General features: G+C 39.7%; 3 protein-coding genes across 3 annotated transcripts; 2 read left to right on the top strand and 1 right to left on the bottom strand.

The window, feature by feature from the left end:
• Positions 1-2,737: 2,737 nt before the first annotated feature.
• On the top strand, positions 2,738-3,679 carry LOC100755629 (olfactory receptor 56A4). The gene has a single exon (XM_027404987.1). It carries the CDS (start codon positions 2,738-2,740, stop codon positions 3,677-3,679), a length of 942 nt encoding a protein of 313 aa, XP_027260788.1.
• Positions 3,680-8,492: 4,813 nt separating this feature from the next.
• Positions 8,493-9,446, bottom strand: LOC100755924 (olfactory receptor 52L1). Its single transcript, XM_027405030.1, has one exon. It carries the CDS (start codon positions 9,444-9,446, stop codon positions 8,493-8,495), a length of 954 nt encoding a protein of 317 aa, XP_027260831.1.
• Positions 9,447-16,147: 6,701 nt separating this feature from the next.
• Positions 16,148-17,116, top strand: LOC100756799 (olfactory receptor 56A4). The gene has a single exon (XM_027405029.2). It carries the CDS (start codon positions 16,148-16,150, stop codon positions 17,114-17,116), a length of 969 nt encoding a protein of 322 aa, XP_027260830.1.
• The last annotated feature ends 3,211 nt before the right edge of the window (positions 17,117-20,327 follow it).

Below are 20,327 nucleotides of genomic sequence, written 5' to 3' on the forward strand. Positions count from 1 at the left end.
TCATATTTTGAGGAAGTAAGAAATAGGTTCTGAAAATTTAACCCATCAATTTTAAACAGCAGAAGCCAGGATGAAATAAAAAAGAAAAACAAAGGAAAGAAGGAAATTAGAAAAAAGAGTCTTCTATTATATGCACATTGTACATATTGCTAATCTTAATTGTGCAGAGATCTGAGGTCCCCAAGCTTAGGCAAGTCTATTTATCCCATGTACAGTATTAGTTAAAGGCTATGTGTGAACTTTACACATTAAGAGTGTGAGATTTTATCTTTTTTTTTTACCAACCCCCCCCCCAAACAAACAAAAACAAAAAACCAAGCCCATTCAGGACAGTCTTAGTTACAAGTTTTTTTCTTAAATGATGCCATTTTGAATATGGAAACATAGTTTGAGTTCTAGAAATCAGCCCTTGACAGTTGGTCTTGCCTTCTAAGTACAAGAGTTCATTTTAACTAAGGACATTTATATCTGTGTACACTTATGCCAAGTTTGCCAATACTGAGTCATATGCTGTGTATTTTGCAAGTGAGAGAAAGCATCTTAATGTCCTTAATATAGGGGAACAACACTTGAGAAGTTTTAAGACAAAGGGCTGCAGCCATTGCTGGCCATGCTGCCAAGCAGGTACTCCTGAGATTTCACAGGACCTTTGGAATTGTCTATATATTTTACCGAATGGTATACAATATAACATTCATTCCCTCATCAAATATATATTCTTCAATAAATTGGTTGCAATTCAAAAACATTGTGTGAGGGAAGCGTCAGATACACTTGCAAGATGCTGAATTCTGATTCGGGTTTCTTTAGCATGGACCCAGAAACAGTACATACTGACACAGGAGCTGGTGCACAGCCTAATTCCAGAGTCTTATCTGTAAAAGAAACAACTAGAATCCCAATAGATGAGATTCTAAAATGTGAATATTACATTCTGGGGTGATTGGGTCCTGTAAATAAGGAAACATTGGTAATTTTGCTTACTAGGAAAATGGCTTTTTGTGTAGGTTTATTTGCTTAACACTAATGAGCATCCACTGTTTCTTTGGTAGATGCCAACTCAAGTTTTGGTCACTTTTCTTATACTTAGTTCTAATCCTCGCGAGGTCCCTTCTGAAGGAGTTACAGTCTCTAAGGTACCGGATAATTTTTGTCCCTACTAGGAAAGCTTTATGGTGGGAGTGAGAAGAGGGAAGAAATGAGAGGGTATCAGGATAGATATGGTCAAAGAACTGTATTTCTCCACTTGAATGAAACGTCATTACGAGACCCATAGCTGGATACAGAGAGTGCATTCCTGAAAGAGTTAAGATAAAATGTGTTTCAAAGGGTAGAATAAAGAAGAGAAATTAATATGGGGTCATTTCTATCCTGTTGACTTGACACTGTCTTTTATTTAACTACATGAAACTGGTACTGCTGCTGGTGTCCCATGTAGCCACATACCTTCTCTGGGAGATACAAGTTATTGCTATTTAATTCTGTGTTGTCACATTACCCATGTGCCTAACAGAAGGCCACAGTATTGTCATGTGAATAGTTCTCATACTCTGTATCTGTCATGGTTCATAGTCCTACAGAAGGGTCCTTTCCAGTGTTCTCCAGTGCTGTGTCCTATAGCATATCCTTCTCCTGTGACATTATGGTTATCAACCCCACTTGAAAATTCTTAGCCTAGAATTAAGACTTTAAAGCATGTTTTGTTTCCCTGCCACCACATTGCATGCCAATACTTCTTTGTTTAATTTCTTTCAATACAATAAGAATCACATTTCCATTTGAAAACTTGAATCTTCTCATTTCCAGGCATATTAGAGTTTGAATGACTGTTGGAAAATTGGATGCTATGCACATTGCTTAGGATTTTGATTTGTTATGGGATTTCTCTGTGTGTAAATGTGTGTGTCTCTGCAGCTGTTCGTGTTTCTTGTGCTTTTGAATTGGTTCTTTTTATCTTGTTGGTTAGTTTTGTCCTACTCTGTTTTTGTTTGTTATTTTAGTTGACTCTTTTCTAGAAAGACAGAAATAGTAAAAAAAAGGGTATGGATTTGGATGGGGAAGGATCTGGGAGGAGTTGGGGGATGTGAAACCATGATCAGAATATATTATACGAAAAAAATCTATCTTCAATAAAAAAGACAAAATATGTCCTTGCCTATAACAAGCTAATTTTCTTGTCTTTAAAACTCCTTATTTCCCCTATCACCATTTCTCAGGAAAATTTCATTCTTTCTGCCACAAAAACTAAAACAGAAGTCATCTTTGTTACTGTGATGGCACTGAGGACTTTGTTTCCTATTACTTCAGTTTGGTTCACATTACCTTGGTCAATGGAATTGATCAACAGGGATGGCCAGAATAATGAATGCTTAAAGCCTTTTCTTTTTAAAAATATATTTTAAAAATGCATTCAGGTGTGTATGTGTGCATCAATGTGGTGGCCCATGTGTGTGCTTGTGGAAGCCCAGGTTGATTTTGGATGCCTTTCACTGACAGCCATCACCACATCTCCTTCAGTATTTTTAAAAAGAAGGATATTAATATAATTAATAAAATATTGAACACAGTGCCTTTTGATAAGTAATAGTGATGATGGTGATTTCAAAACTTCACTGGGACAGGTTCAAGCATGATGGAAACTTGACCTCTACTCCCTCTAGAACATATCTTTTCTATGTTCATTTACTTCCTTCAGTTTACGAGTCTCTGGATTTCTGGCTTGATTGGCATTTCTTCCATGGCATCATTCAGAAACAACTCTGAAGCTCTGATCTCTGAATTCCTTCTCATCTGCTTCCCTAACTACCAGACCTGGCAACACTGGCTCTCCCTACCCCTCAGCCTCCTCTTCCTCCTGGCCATGGGGGCCAATGCCACCCTTCTTATCACTATCCGGATGGAGCCCTCTCTGCATGAGCCCATGTACTACCTGCTCAGCCTCCTCTCCCTGCTGGACATTGTGCTCTGCCTCACTGTCATACCTAAGGTCCTGGCCATCTTCTGGTTTGACAGAAAATCCATCAGCTTCTCTGCCTGCTTCCTCCAGATGTTTGTCATGAACAGTTTCCTGACGATGGAGTCCTGCACCTTTATGGTCATGGCCTATGACCGCTATGTGGCCATCTGCAAGCCTCTGCAGTACCCATCCATCATCACTGACCAGTTTGTGGCTAGGGCTGCCATCTTCATTATAAGCAGGAATGCCTTTTTTTCTCTCCCTGTCCCCATCCTTTCTGCCAGACTGAAATACTGTGCTCAGAATATCATCAAGAACTGCATCTGCACCAACCTGTCTGTGTCCAAACTCTCTTGTGATGACATCACCTTCAATAAACTATACCAGCTTGTAGCAGGTTGGACTCTTCTGGGCTCTGACCTCATCCTCATTGTTCTCTCTTACTCTTTTATCTTCCATGTCGTGCTCCGGATCAAAGCTGAGGGAGCTATAGCCAAGGCCCTGAGTACATGTGGTTCCCACTTCATCCTCATCCTCTTCTTCAGCACAGTCCTACTGGTGCTGGTCATCACTAACCTGGCCAGGGAGAAGATACCCCCGGATGTCCCAATCCTGCTCAACATCCTGCATCACCTCATCCCCCCAGCTCTGAACCCCATTGTGTACGGGGTAAGAACCAAAGAGATCAAGCAGGGAATCCAGAACTTGCTGAGGAGGTTGTAAGAGGTATTCAGAGCTTTTAGAACTGTTAATAAGTACTAGAAATGTAGAAAATCATTTTTATATTGGAAATAAATTAAAACTATAAGTCCTAAGTGACTTTTGACTCTGAGTTTACAAACTTCTTAGGCAGCATGAAAAACATTCACTTACAAATCCCTTTCTTTATTGCTGCTTTAAAGGGAAAATTGCGATGGACAAGATGTAAACAAGTTTTCATGCAGGAAAACATCTGCAGAATTTGTAAAGGACACAGTCCTTTTCTGTCTGACTCATGTGGCAGAGACCTGGCTGAATTTTGTGCTATGAAGGAAGAATTTAGGGAAAACACAGTGGTCTGAGGCGTGTGGTTCTTCATGTGGAATGCTTTATCCTGAACATCTCAACTCAATTCTTGGCAAATATGCCTTTCATTGGCTCCCTAGGTACTTTTCCCCTGTTTTTTTTTTTTTTTTTTTTTTTTTTTTTTTTTTTTTTTTTTTTTATCACTTGTACTCCACCAGCCCATAGCCCATGGTGGTTTTGTTTTATATCATATCTGATCAGAAGAGACTCTGAATTTTGAAATTAAAAAATGCTAATTTTATGTGTGTAATGGTTTTGCCTGCCAGGCTGCCTAGTGTCTGTGGAGGCCATTAAAGGGCATCAAATCCTGCACATAGAATTAAAGATGGTTGTTAAGTCCCACATGGGTGCTGGGAGCTGAACATGGGTCCTGTGAAAGAACCACAACTGAGCTATCTTTCCAGTCCCAGATTTGAAAATTTTCATACAGTTTCTAACACCAGCCTTGTGTATTCATTACCCATCCTGGGTACAAATGAGATCATTTTTCTATCTGTCCTACTGTTTGTGGCTTCAGCCTTGTCTTGAGCAGTGCTTGATAAAGTGTACCCACAGTTTTTCTGTCACGAAAACTCCAGGATTTGTTTTTCATAGTAAAATATCTTCAAATATTTAGAAGTTTTCTCCTAATGACACCAATGGACATGCCTAAGTGGATGGGTAAAAACCAATGAGGCCATACAAAGTACTAAGGCAACTGAGGAAATTTGTGAATGGGAGAGGTGGTCTTTTTCCAGGGAAGAACACATCAATTGGCTGTCCAGTGCCAAACTGGCAGCCCTGAAAATGTACATACAACATTTTACAGATGGGCAGATTATAATTAGGACTATATATTCATATAAAAATGCAATAACATTATTGAAAAATGGTCTGTCAGTTGGAAGGAGAGAATGCAAAGGTATATAGGAGTGTTTGGAGGGAAGCAATGGGGGGAGAAATGTGAAATTACATTAGAATCTCAAAAAGAAAGAGAGAAAAAGAAAAATGTGATTCCTGCCTCGTGTGTTGGATATGCTGACTTCTCTGAGTTGATCATTGTTCAATACACACATAAAACATCCCATTGTTCTTCACAAATATGTACAAATATTGTGTGTCAATTGAAATATAAAATTAGTTAATTGAAATATATATAAATACTGGAGAAAGAGAAGAGAATAAAGTATTGACCTTGTGACAGTGTGATTGTATATGTATGTTGTAGAAACTGTATTTCAGATTTTGAATTATAGTCTTTTCTGGGAAATTAGTGGCATGAAACTCTCTTGTGATATTGGGTGGTGGTAACACTAGATACAGCACTGGCCATCTGATGACCCAGCAAACAATGGACACTACAGAGTATTGAGTGACTAGATAGTGCTATTCAGTGGGTTAGGAGCATGGCATATATAAACGTGTTTGTGTGTGTGTGTGTGTGTGTGTGTGTGTGTGTGTGTGTGTGTGTGTGCATATTATATGTGTGTTTGTTTATGACTGAGGAGAGGTGAGGGGATGTCTCTTTGCATCTGGAAAGCCAGAGGTCAATATCAGGTGTCTGCATCTTTCTCTCATTACCTGAATTTTTGAAACAGCACCTCTCACTAAATCTGAAGCTTACAATTTTGGCTAGAATGGATGTTCAGCAAACCCCTATGATTCATCATCCCATTAGCACTAGAGTTGCAGATGCTTGATGCAACCCATGGCTTTTATATGGGCTCTAGGGACCTGAACTCATATATTCAGGCTTGGCATGCATAGCAAGCTGTCTTAATTACTTTTCTATGGCTGTGAAGAGACTCCATGACCAATGCAACTTGTAGAATAAAGAATTTATTCTGGTTTCAATTTTAGAGGGTGAATCTAGGGCCATCATGGTGAGGATCATGGCATCACACAGTCAGGAATGGCATTAGAGTAGAAGCTGAAAGTTTCTATTTGATCCACAAGCAGGAGAAAGACAAATATCCCTATCTATCCATATATCTATCTATAAATATATAATGATAACTGGGAATGGCTTGGGCCTTTTGAAGCCTTTTGAAACCTCAAAACCCACCTTCGGTGACATCCATCCTCCAGTAAGGACACACTCAATCCTTTCCAAACAGTTCTACCAACTAGGAATCAAATATTCAAATCTATAAGACTATGGGGCCTTCTCATTTGAACTACCACAAAACACTTCACGTACTAGCCATCTTTCTAGCTTTTATAGCATATATTTCAAATTTTGAATGGCATTCAGTATAAAACGTGTTCATTTTCATGCAACCACTTTGGAAGTCTGCCTGTCTTACATCCTTATTTAAACAGATTTTTTTCTGAGAGAATAATTCATCTTGAAATAGTTATATTCTTAAGACTAGAATATTTGCTTTCAAATATATATGCTCTCTGTTTAGGATGTCCTATCTCCTTTTGATTCTCTTTCATTCTTTTTCCTTCCCTGGTATCATTCCCATACTGCACTTTGTCTTTTGTGTTTTATCACCTAAGTCCATGAAGAATATGCTGCATGCTCCCAGTTTAGATACCTCAAATGGCCTTACCCTATGTGAGAGTGAAGGAAAAGTGATTAAATGGAACTTAGGGCATGAAAATTCTCTCCAATGACTCCTAGAGGCTGGTTCAATTGGTGCAATCAACTGTCATAAGTACGAACTGTGATGCAACCTCTAGGACAGTGGTTCTCAACTGTGGGTCACAACCCCTTTGTGTGTGTGTGTGTGTGTGTGTGTGTGTGTGTGTGTGTGTGTGTGTGTGTGTGTGGGCAAAGCAATCCTCTCAGGGGTCAAATACCCTTTTACAGGAGTCACCTAAGACCATAAAAAACCACATGTTTACACTATAATTCATAACTATCAAAATTACAGCTATGAAGTAGCAACAGAAATAATTTTACGTTTATTTCATGGGAGTCATCACAACATTAAGAACTGTATTAAAGGTTTGCAGCATAAGGAAGGCTGAGAACCACTGCTCTAGGAGCTGCTAGAACTGGATTAGAATCAAGAATATATGAGGAAGAGATGATGAGGTGTGTGGAGACAAAAACAGGCAGGAGGAGGAATCATTCAAGCAGGATTACTGCAAGCCTAGCATTATAACCTTAGATGCTGGGAACTTTCTGAATCAGGAACACCTGTAATTTATTAGGAGTCTAAGGTTTGTTTTTTAAATAAACTTATAATTTTAATTAAATAATATTATTAATATATTATTTGTTTTAAATGAAAATATAGTTGTGTCATTTCCCCTTGTTGCCTCTCATATTCATGGTCCCTATTTACTTTTCTGGTTTCTGTAGTTACTCCAGAATATATTCTCTCTGAAGATTTGTAGCTAGAAACAAAAGAAGAAAGAGAACATGTGGTATTTGTTTTATTAAATTAATACTTATAAAACGGATGTATTTATGGGAATTTCCCTAGTGCTAGGTTTCTTAGTAATCCCATAATGACTTGCTCTATCAAGGTATCTCTCTCCTTGTTCTCCCTTGCTATCATTCCCCCAACTCAACCTAGGGAATGAACTAGCTTTGTGGAGTGCATTCCCTATGGAGAGATACCTTGCTTAGCCTAGATACAGGGGGAAGGGCCTTGGTCCTGCCTCAAATGATGTAACAGACTTTTCTGATTCCCCATGGGAGGCCTCATCCTCTCTGAGGAGTGGATGGGGGATGGAGTGGGGGCAGGGAGAAGGTGGGGGGAGTGGGAGGATGTGAGGGAGAGAGAACTGGGATTGATATGTAAAATAAGAGTGCTTTAAAATTGAAAACACCCCCAAACAACAACAACAAAACACAGATGTATTGAATTCTTTGTCTTATTATACTAAGCAACAAAAAGCAACCATTTAAAACACAAAACAACTTTAAAAAAGAAATTCACCATATAAAAACATAAATCTTACTTAAAATATCTTGTTATTCTAAGGATAACTTCCATATAGTACCTACTTCACTTACACATGTTTTAAATAAATGAATAACATCTATGTTACAGTGAATGGTGGTATTTCACATTGTGAATATTTTGGCTGCTTTAAATGACTATTTTTCACACAGGAGCCATTGATCTGCATTTTATTGCATTACCCTAAGATACTCTGAACAGTAAGCCAGGCTAAGACTCACCTTTCTCATTCTAGATAGTGTAGTGTAATCAGTTATTGGATGAAAGCAGGAAAGATGGCATACCCAGAGCTGCCATGTACTTCTCTATTCCTCAGTCCCTCTGTTAGGAGTGGAGAATAGTTGGGGTTGTAAAGAATATTAAGATGAAATGAGAAATACCTATAAACTTAGTGATCCTGATAAATCCCAATAGATTGTTGAACAACATGCTTGGGGTATTCTTTACACAGAGAACCAGGAGCAGGAGAATTCACTGTAGAATGGCTTCTGTCCATACACATCATGCTGGTCAGAAACTCATGGCTCAGTCCTTTGCAGGGGCCTCTGCAACCAGTGATTAGGATGTGCTCAACCTGATGCTTTTATGTAGAACACCCTGAGCACTCGCTGGCGGATCTGTCGAGTCTTCACCCCATAAACAAGAGGATTGAGTGCAGGTGGCACAAGGAGGTAGAGCGTGGCCAGCAGAACATGGACATGATGGGGAACATGATGCCCAAAGCGGTGAGTGAGGAAGGAGAAAATTCCAAGGATATAGAAGATGAGAATAACACAAACGTGAGACCCACATGTACTGAAGGCCTTGAGCCTGGCTTCACCCCCTGGGACCTTCAACACTGCCAGGAGGATTAGGGCATAGGAGATGCCAATGGCCAGCACATCTAGCCCAACCACCAGCAATGCCACTGACAACCCATAGGCTCGATTCACTGTGGTTTCAGAACAGGCAAGTTTTACCACAGCCATATGCTCACAGTAGGCATGGCTTATGACAGTGGCTCTGCAGAAGACAAGGTTCTGCAATAGGATGGGGAAGGGGATGAGGAGGACCAACCCCCGCACCAGCACCACCATCCCAATGCGTCCTATAATCCCTGGATGCAGGATGGTGGAATGGCGCAGAGGGTGGCAGATGGCAACATAGCGGTCCAGAGCCATGGCCACAAGTATGCCTGACTCCATGGAGGAGAAGGCATGAATGAAGAACATCTGAGTCAGGCAGACAATGTACCCAATCTCATGAGCATAAGCCAGGAGCACTGTGAGGGCTTTGGGTGCCGTGGAGGAGGCCAGGACCAGGTCAATGGCAGCGAGCATGACCAGGAAGAGGTACATGGGTTGGTGCAAGGATGAGTCAGTCCAGATGATGAAGATAATAGTCACATTACCTACTAGAGCTAGGAAGTAAAGGACACCCAGGGGCAACGCTATCCAGTGCTGACTTTCCTCCAAGCCTGGAATACCTACTAGGAAGAAAGAGGGCTGGGGTTGCCTCCAGCTAGAATTGCTAAGGGCCATCATTATCAGTGCAGAGAAAGTAGAGTAAATAGACATCCAAGCCATGACTTCTCCATTTTTGATATGCTAAGACACTGTGGAGATCGGGCTACCATATTCATCAAAGCAACAGGTGACTTAATCTGCAACAACAGGGAATAAAATTAGACTCAAGGAAGAAAACCCTTTCTGGATGCAGATGTTTTTCTGATGAGCTTTCCATATATCTGAACTAGGTGTAATTTATCTGTCATGTGGGAAAAGAGCGAACACTGAACATAGCTGCCTTGAGAGGCATGTTAACTCTGCTATTCTATGACATATTCTGAAACTGTCAACTGGAAATCATTGTCTTTATTGTGTAGGTAGTACTGAAGGCCGTCACCTGTCACTTTGATATTCATCTCCTGAATCCTCTAGATCCAGATACTCAGTAGTTGTTCCTGAGATAGGCTGCATCCCACAATGTTCTGCACCTCACTGTGGGTTGTTTCCAGTGTTTCAAGGTCTCCCCTCTCCTCTTGCCTATGTTGACTAATCCACTGCATTTTAAAAAGTAGTGAATATGCTTCAGTTCATTCCAAGCTTATCTTGGGTGCAAAAATACCACTGTGAGGCACAAATCTATTTCTCTGTTTGCTTCCCAAAGCCCATACACTCAATATTCAAAAACTGGGTGGCTTGCCCAGCCTTCTCAAATATCCTCTGTCTACCTTATATCAATATTTTTGTGTCAAGTTTCAAACTTTTTTGTTTATTCTACAGCTGAATCCTTTTGTCCCTTCTGCAATCCTCATTTACTTTACCTTCAACAATTCACAGTTACCTTTTGTTTTTCTATTTGCTCCAAGTCTCACTGCCTGAGTTTAAATTCCATGTTTCTCTTACCTGAATTTTCCAATTACACATTTCTTTTTTTGTTATGTGTCATCTTAGTCAACTATCAATTTTGAAGTCACAAGATCTTCCTAAAATTCAACTATTTTCAGGTGACTCCTATGTGTAAAACATTTTGGTGAATGTAATGCATGGAATAAATCAGAGACAGGCTTGCCAGGTTTTGAGATTATCTTCATTGAGTTGTCTTCCTAGAAATTGTGTGTTTCTAGTTACACATGTCTTGCTGTCACCACTTGGACACTATTACAAATATATAATCACACAGGCTCCCGTCTCCTCCCTCCTTTATCTGAACTGATTCCTCTCATCCACTGAAATCTATATCCTAATGCCCTCTCCTTTACAATAACTCACAGCACTTTTCCAACCCTGATAATATTGTCCACATCTTATGTTTCTCCTTTATATATGCATAGCAATTTAACTTATGAAAATCTTTTTCAGTGTCTGACAATTTTAGAATCAGATCTCAATAAAGTCATCAATTCAAGCCTGTCTGCTGACCCTTCACAACAAATAAATTCAAGTTTCAAAACATCTAAACTATGTCTATTTCATTTTCTAGTAATACAACCTTATTGGGCCACTTAAAGTTTCTAAACCTTGATTTCTCCTGTAATAGTAAAATATGTAATGTCATGCATGTAAGCTGTTATTAATATCCATCAAGTTGTATATTTAAGGCTAGATGCATTTTATGAATTATGGATACTGTTATTAACATTACTAATAAGAGATGATTAAGAATAAAATGAGACAATGTGGAATGGCTTGAGTGTCTCCAGCTGACCCTGAGGTTGGAGAGGTCAGTAGGTTTCTGTGCAGTAACAGTTAGCTTGCAGCAATGTGTCCTCTGTGATCTCTGTGTCTACATGCTTAACTCTCCCTGACAGTACCTAAGCTAGGCCTGAAAAGGACAACCATTCTGACTCAGGACAAACAAATCCAAAACCACTAAGAGGTGCTGGGCTGGAGACATAGCTCAGTCAGTTATAAGTCTAAGCACTGTGGGCCAGGTGCTCTATCTCACTGGCCAGCCCGAGTCAGTGAGCTCAGGGTCAGTGTAAAACCCATTTTCCAAAAACATGAGGTGGAGACTGAGAAAGACACCTGCAATCTTCCCCTGGCTTCCTCATGTATGTTTATCCACTCACACGGGTGCACACACCCATAAAACCATGTACACACACACACACACACACACACACACACACACACACACACACACACACACAAATTACCCAGATGTGTTAAACCATTGTATTTGCAGATTTGTAGCCCTGTTAACCAAGATGAGAAAGAATTTGCCACAGGGATGTAAAAAAAAAATCAACTGTCAGTACGCTTCCCTGAACACCAAGTTTCCAATCTGACCTCATTTTCCACAATCCAAATCCTGTGCTTCATCTTGTCACTGGTTGTGAAAGTTGTAGAAGTCTCTTTGTGATGTTCCTTCAAAGAAGGACAATGACTGTGAACAGTGTCTGGGAAAGGGTGTTAATATCACTGGCAGGTCTCAGAGGACTGACAGACACATCTGGTCAAAGCCTAAGTTGGCCTTCCAACTGGCAGGAGAGTCATGGGATGAGTGAACTTCCCAGAGGGATGAGTGGATGGCAGGAGGTGGCACCTACTCATAGCTGTGTGACTAGGCTCTGTGCAGTGCTGACCCTGACTCCTAAGCCTCAGCACCCTGGGAGCTGCATTAGGAAATAAACGTCCAGTCACACAATCTGGTCTTAGGCCCCAGTTAAAAGTTCTTTGCATTTAATCAGTGCTGTGATTCCATGTACAAAAAATATTAGTTATTGGACTCTTATTATAACCCTTCTCCTGAATTAAAAAAAAGTCAGTCATCACAGTTCAAGGAGTCCTTTTGGGTTATCCAAGCCATCTGAGAAAATTGGAGCACAGTATAACTTCCTCTGTCCACCATGCCTCCCTTATGCCTAACATTTTTTCACTCCCCTTTGTGCTTAACAATGAACTCACTGAGTTTGCACAACGGAGACTGTTCTTGAAGAAGTCATACCCAAATAAATGTTGACGGCCTCAGACTACAGTTCTTCATGGACATCAATTCCATCATCATACCCAGTGTTAGCCGTTCCCCTGTAAGCAATGCTTCTGCTCATCATCCTGTCCTTCCTCTCATCAACAACTACTTTATTCATGCTTGCTGGGAGACCACCTGTATTCATTCATCACAGAAATACACATAGTCCTCAATTTCCTATTTTCCAGTTTTACAAAATTGATATGCATTCTTGCCAAATCATATAGTTTTGAATTTTGATCTTTTTGAAGTTAATGCATGTGACAGCATCTCTTCTAATCTCTAGACAGTGTCACTGAACTGTGCTTTCCAGGTAGCTAGACATTCATGGAAGCAAAAAGCTGATATGCACAGTACACTCTGCTAGTATGTTCAATAGAATATGTGTATGAAGAACATTTATGACTTACAATGTCTTTAATTTAACGGGTTTATTGGCTGTTTACATCACCATAAATTGATGAACATCTATTTTATCTTCCACTCCAGGTACTCTTCTAAGCGTTGTAAAAGGAATTTATATCGTACAACTATCCTGGGAGATATATATATATATATATATATATATATATATATATATATGTAACATAAATATTAATAACAATGAAAGTGGTATACTTTAAAGTTAAGGTGTGTTAGGCACATAATGGGAAGACCTTCAAGTGTAGGGGACACAGGAATACCTTTGTGATGCAAATGAGTAACCAGAAGACTTGATTAAAAGTGAAAGTACCTGTGGGTAGGCTGATAGTACCAGCATGAAGAAAGGGATTCTGATACTTCTTTTAAAGACAAGAAAATTGTCTTTCTCTGTTGTTCTTTACCTTAAGTTTTGGGACACGGTCTCTCACTACACCTGGAACCCATCAATTTGGTTATTCTGACTGAGCAGTAAGTCCCTAGCATGTACCTGTCTATGTCCTGCTAGAGCTGGGATCACAGATGTACACCTGCACATTTGGCTCTTACAGGGGTGTTGGAGATTTGAACTCAGGTCCTGGTGCTTTTATAGCAAGCAGTTAGTTTGCACACTGAACCTCCTCCTCAGTTCCAGTTGCATGTATTTTAAATTTGAACAATTTTCAGTTTAAAATCATTTACTGTTCTGAAACCCTGTAAAATGCCAAGAAATGCCTGCATTAAACCACTGCTTAAGCATGTTTTTCTAAGAGTACACTTCATCTTGAAATATTTGAGTTCTTAGTTAAAAATATTTGCTTCCAATTGTATGTATATATTCTCTGCCTACAATGCCCTATGTCATTTTTATTTTACTTAATTTCCTTTCCCTCCTCAGCATTGCTTCCATATTGTGTTTGTCTTCTGTGTTTTCTTATCAAACTCCATAAGGAATAAGCCCCATGCTCCCAGCTCAGATACCTAAAGTGGCTAGCCACTGTGGGCAGTGAGGAGAGAAAGGATTGGGTGGAGCTTAGGGCATAAAATTTCCCCGAGAAACTGGTCTAAATAGTGCAATCAACTGTCATAAATAATGATTGTTGTGTAGCTTCTGGAAGCTGCTGATCTTGGCTTATAACCAGAAGTATTTAAGAAGGAGATGGTGATGTATGTGTTGACATGGGTGTTTAATGCAGGCAGGAAGAAGGACTCCTTCCATCAGGATTGCTACAAGCAATTTAGAATCTGCCAAATTCGTGAAGCCAGGAACACCCAAAATGGGTCCTCCAATTTTCAGTGTGACCTGTACACCACACATTTAGAAAACAGATATTTCCAGGCTAATCATTCTTGAATTATATCTATACTTTTATCGTTGTCTATATGAGCCAGAAACTAGGAGAGTCTCAGTAAGTTTATGTTGGCAACTACAATTCAGCCTCATTACAAAAGTTTGCTGTACCGGTGTTAGATGACTGAGGGCCAGTTATCCTGGTTCCTGTGGCTACCCTTCTGGGTTCCTATCCTACCTTACATGATAAAGCTCTTTTGCCTCTTGGGCTGGATCAGATTATCTTTGCTATTGCTCAAGACATCATATTCCTTTGAAAATTCTAGATAGGGTATGGATATAATTCTTTATTCTTGTTTTTAATATTCTAGGAAAAGAGTTCCATAGCCAACTGGAAATGATGAAGATGACTTTACATATGGACATTTATTTCCTTAAGAAGACTATCATCTAGCCCAGGTAAGTTTGTGTAGTCTAACTTATAGGAGAGGATAAATATTTGGATTTATATGTGAAGTTGCATTTTTCTAACTCAATTTTTGCATTTTGATCTTTCCTGCTTTACTGTCCTTCATTAACATTAATTGGTAGTAGTTTTCAAATATTTCTTATACAAAAATGATGTTCCTAGTGCCACATTTGATGGTATCTAAAAAGGTTTTTCTGTGTAGACCTGGCTATCCTGGAACTCACTCTATAGAGCAGGCTGACCTACAACTCACAGAGATCTGCCTGCCTTTGCCTCCTGAGGATTAAAGGTGTGTCCCACCACCATCCAGCTGATATCTGAAAAAATTGGCATTCCACAGTAAATAGGAGCTATGTTTCTTAATAAAAAATAGATATAAGCTCCCTGCTTGAAGGAATGTTTGAAGGAAGACAGGATGTGAAATGGATGGAGGTAACTGAGTAACTGTTTGATAGAGAGCTTGTCTTTGGAAGGTGTCTGTGCTGGGACAATGCATGTGCAGTCCTCAGTAGGACCATATCATCGATGAGTGAAAAACTGTCACATGTGGGCTTTCTTAGAGCATTCACTGGGGCATATAAACCAATGCTCAGAGAAAAACCTGGTGTGGAAACCAAGTAAAACTTTTTGGCTCAATAAGTGTTTCATAAGTTAATCATTACTCACCAGGGCAGTAACTAATAGGAAGCTTCTTAATTACTTATGGAGAAATCACAAGAGTCAGTGGATAATATCTAAAAAATTGCTGGCTCCTAAAATCTCTTGTTCCAATTTCACCCACTGTCTAGGACATCAGGGTATTTTTTTGTTATATCTTAACACCGAATCTTTATTTTCTGTCATTGAGGTTATTTTCCTGTCCAAATGAAGGCTAATCTCCAATGAACTCACCAGATGCAGTATAGTGATTCACTTGGGTCTGGCTTCTGATTTGCCTGTGATATCTTCTCTTGAAAGAAAAAAAAAAAACACAGAAAATCAAGTGAAGACTTCATGGCTGATCAAGTTGGGAGGCCTGAGTATTTTGTTTCAGTGACAGGAAAACATAATAGTGAGAGTTATAGACCTTATGTTTTCACTACTGTGATTTAGAAAAGTAGTTTTACTTACCTATGTCTTTGAGTTTTCCTCTGCGAAAACAAACAACAATGACTCCATTTTAAGAAGGATGGTAATATAATTTATTAATCAGACTGGGTATAAAGAAATGAAAGGCAGGATAAACAGGAATATTCCAAATAAAAGTAAGAAATACAGCTTTTCAGTCAATTCTTAGAGGATATTTAGGAAAATGCCAGGTTAACTTATATGATTTTAAAATTATTTTTTATTAAGTGTGTGGGGATGAGAGGTGTCCCATGAATGCAAGACACATATGTACAGGACAAAGGATAACGTGTAGGAGTCAGTTCTCTTCTACCATATAGGTCCAGGGATTGAACTCAGGTTACTAGGATTGTCAGAAAGTGCCTTTAACTACTGCACCAACTCATTGATCCTCATGCTACTTTTTAATGACCTATTTTGGAAATGAACCAAATGCTTGTGGGTGTTCATAGTGTGTGGATGATTTATTTGTCTTCTAGCCCCAAGATTTTCTGGTGTCTGTCATGATCAGAAGGCAACACATGGAAGCACCAAAAAACACTTCTTCCATTCCAGTCTCTGAATTCCTTCTCATCTGCTTCCCTAACTACCAGACCTGGCAACATTGGCTCTCCCTACCCCTCAGTCTCCTCTTCCTCCTGGCCATGGGGGCCAATGCCACCCTTCTTATCACTATCCGGATGGAGGCCTCTTTGCATGAGCCCATGTACTACCTGCTCAGCCTCCTCTCCCTGCTGGACATTGTGCTCTGCCTCACTGTCATACCTAAGGTCCTGGCCATCTTCTGGTTTGACAACAAATCTATCAGCTTCTCTGCCTGCTTCCTCCAGATGTTCATTATGAACAGTTTCCTGACGATGGAGTCCTGCACCTTCATGGTTATGGCCTATGACCGCTATGTGGCCATCTGCAAGCCTCTGCAGTACCCATCCATCATCACTGACCAGTTTGTGGCTAGGGCTGCCATCTTTGTGGCAACCCGAAATGGTATTCTGACTATGCCTATCCCCATACTTTCTTCCCAACTGAGATACTGTGCAAGTGTTATCAAAAACTGCATCTGCACTAACATGTCTGTATCCAAACTCTCTTGTGATGACATTACCTTTAATCAACTCTATCAGTTTGTCATAGGTTGGACCTTGCTGGGCTCTGACCTCATCCTCATTATTCTTTCTTATTCTTTCATTCTGAAGGCTGTGCTCAGGATCAAAGCTGAGGGAGCTGTGGCCAAAGCTTTAGGCACATGCAGTTCCCATTTCATCCTCATCCTCTTCTTTAGCACAGTCCTGCTGGTGCTGGTCATCACTAACCTGGCCAGGGAGAGGATTCCCCCAGATGTCCCTATCCTGCTCAATATCCTGCATCATCTCATCCCCCCAGCTCTGAATCCCATTGTTTATGGAGTGAGAACCAGAGAGATCAAGCAAGGAATATGGAACCTACTTAGGAGGTTGAAAGAAGTAAGATGAGATTTGGCCTGGGGGACAGATAATAATAATCAGAATTATTTGCTTTGCATAAAACATTTAAATGCTGCAGCATAGTATGGATTTTTTCTCTTGAAGTTAATCATGCTATATTGAGTCTTACCTCCCTCAAGTCTTCACTGATACAATGTGAATATAAAGAAAATGAGATTTCATAAATGACATTTAGATATTTCTCAACAGACACAACTGGTGATCTGTAGCAGTGACATATGGGCAAGAAACGTACACCGGACATAAAGCTTATATAATTTGACTGACTCTTAAGTTTCATTCAAGTTTGTACATGCATGGAATGTGTTTTGATTATATCTCCCTATTTCTTTCAACTCAGGCCTTCCCTTCCTGTCATCCTGCTCCCAACTTCATCAGAAAGAAAAATTTGCAGGTGGGCTGTCTTAAAAAAATGTTTAGTTGATAAGATTGGTGTGGGGCTGAGGATTGAACCCGGGACTTTGTACATGGAGGCAAGTGGTCTATCAGTGAGCTATACTCACATCTTGGGCTTCCATTTTAAAAAGGCACCTCATGTGTTTCCATGTTCCTTAAAACCTTCAGTGCATATATGTAACTTTCAATTGTTAAGTAATCATATTGAAATGAGACTTGACAGGGCTCTTCCTGAATATTGAAGCTCAGCTCTACTCTTTGTGACTGAATATGTTAGCCACAATATAAACTGAATAAGATGTGGGAGATGAGCTGACTTGATTCAGCTTGGTTCCTGTTTTCTCTTGCACCCAAGCCCTGAAGTTTTGCATTCTGAAACTATAAGTCTCTCTGGCCTCATCTATATGAGAGGGACTTGTTAAATCATGGCCACACTTGTCATATAGTGAATAAGTATAATTTCAATAGTTAAAGTGCTTTCTAATTTCTTGAATTGCTTTCTGTGTGCTTACATGTCAAATCTCGTGATTCTCCCTAATGTTGCTCATTTCTGTTTCTTGCTGTGAACGATGCCCTGACAGATCTAACATTTTTGTTTATTTAGAATTGAATTCAAATGTATTTTAAAATGACATTATATATAAGTAATTAGTGAAGAAACATGATAAATGCATTTTATTTTATTATTTTACATCAAACTTTCATTTGTAGGTGGAATTTTCCTGTATCCCGGTAGCTGCTCCCAAATAACCACTCAGAGTCTTAATATTAATTGTAGACATTCAGCCAATAGCTCAGGCTTGTCTCCAGCCAGCTCTTACATCTTAATTTAACCCATATATCTTATGTAAATTCTACCACATGGCTCATTTTCTACATGTCCTACTTCCTCTGTGTTTGGCTAGTGACTCCTGTGACTCTGCCCTTCTTCTTCCCAGCATTTTCTGTTTGGCTTTCCTCTTAACATTATTCTGTCCAGCTGTTGGCTAGTCAGCTTCTTTATTAAACTAATCACAGCAACATCTATTCACACAGTGTAAAGGGTTACTCCACATTTATTTTATATTATTGAAAATAGATTTTTCATACAATGTATTTTGATTACAGTTTCCCCTCTCCTAACTCTCAGTTCTTCTTCACTTCCACTCCCATGCAGGCCCATCCCCTTTATGTCTCTTGTTAGAAAACAGCCATCTAAGGAATAATAAAACAAAACAAAACAAGTCAAGTCAAAATAGGAGAAAACAAATACACAGAAGAAAGAGAGCCAAAGGAAAAGGCACAAGAAACATGTAGAGACACACATGTTTGCACACACAGGAACCCCACAAAAACACAAGACTGGAAGCCATAATATATACACAAAGGGCCTGTAAGGGTAAAAAAATGCCATGACACAACATTATGAGACAAAGAACTTTCAAAAATGCTGTTGATTTCATTTTGTTTTGGCTATCTGTCTTCTGCTGGCCATGCAGCCTACCTTTAATAATAGTTTGTTTCCTAGTGAGACTCCATTGGAGAAAACTAATTTTTCACTAGTAAGTGGTTATCAACTGGGGATAGCTTCTGGGTCAGCATGTGTTCACTTCTTCTCTCAGCTCTAGGTTTCCATCTGGTGCAGACTCATGCAGGCCCTGTGCATGCTGCCATGGCTCTGTGAGTTCATATGTGCATGAAAGTCTTGTTTCCTTGTTATTCTCCATCCTCTCTGGCTCTCACGCTCTTCCCATCTCTTCTTCCACAGGGTTCTCTGAACCCTGACGGGAGTGATGTGATGGACCTATCCCCTTTAGGGCAGAGTGTTTCAAGCTTTCTGACACCCTGCCCATTGTCTGGCTGTGGGTCTCTGTATTTGTTCCCCCTGATGCAGAAGGAAGCTTTTCTGATGATTGCTGAGCAAAGTTCCAGGTAGGGAGGCCACAGGCAACCTGGAGATCAGATGCACTGCACATGCAGCAGCTTTTCCTGCTCCTGTTCCTCACACTCTAATATCTTGTAAACATACTGCTTCTGTGTTTTATCAATGCCTGACTGCAAGTTGTCCTGCCTGTTCCATTGGGTTTGAGCCACCATCTGTACTCTTCCCTCTGCTACTCATCTGAAATCTATACATTTTCCTTCTGTGTTCAGCTGAGCTTTTCAGTCTCACATCTTGAAGGTGAGACAGGCATCCTAGTTGGTGGGTTTTGCTGAATATGGATATAGGCATTCTACTATTTGCAGTTCTGGTCATAATGCAAATAGCAGTGACTAGATACAGCTTGGTAGGTGTTTCCAAGGATTAATGTATCAGCAGTCAGGCCCCTTTGGAATAGTAATTGAGAACTTCCTGTGTGTTACTTTCTAAGACTCAATTGAGAATGGCTTTTGACACAGCTAATCTAGGATGACATCAATATTCTTAGGTGATTTGCAAATAAATGTAACACTTCTATAGTATTTTCTCTCTCCTCAAGTAGCTTTGATTTTTCCCTTTCATAACATCAAAGTATGATTCTAACAAAAATATAAAATACTTGAAACACTCTTCCATCATCCCTCCCACCACAGTCAGCTGCTAGTTAATTTTTTTCTGAGATTGTATCCCCTGCCTACTGATAATGTTGCTTTAAGTATATATTCAGTTATCCTTTTACAAAAAGGTAACACTACTATCTTCACTTACAAACTGTGCCTACCCTTCAAGCCCCATACTCTATCTACTGTATAATGCCTTCCTTTATTTTTTGATGGAGTTAATTTGACATCTTAGAGTCATGGGTGTGCTCATCTCTAAGCTCCTTCATGCCATGTGAAGTAC

Source organism: Cricetulus griseus, chromosome 3, assembly GCF_003668045.3.
Source record: "Cricetulus griseus strain 17A/GY chromosome 3, alternate assembly CriGri-PICRH-1.0, whole genome shotgun sequence".
NCBI classification, from domain to species: domain Eukaryota; kingdom Metazoa; phylum Chordata; class Mammalia; order Rodentia; family Cricetidae; genus Cricetulus; species Cricetulus griseus.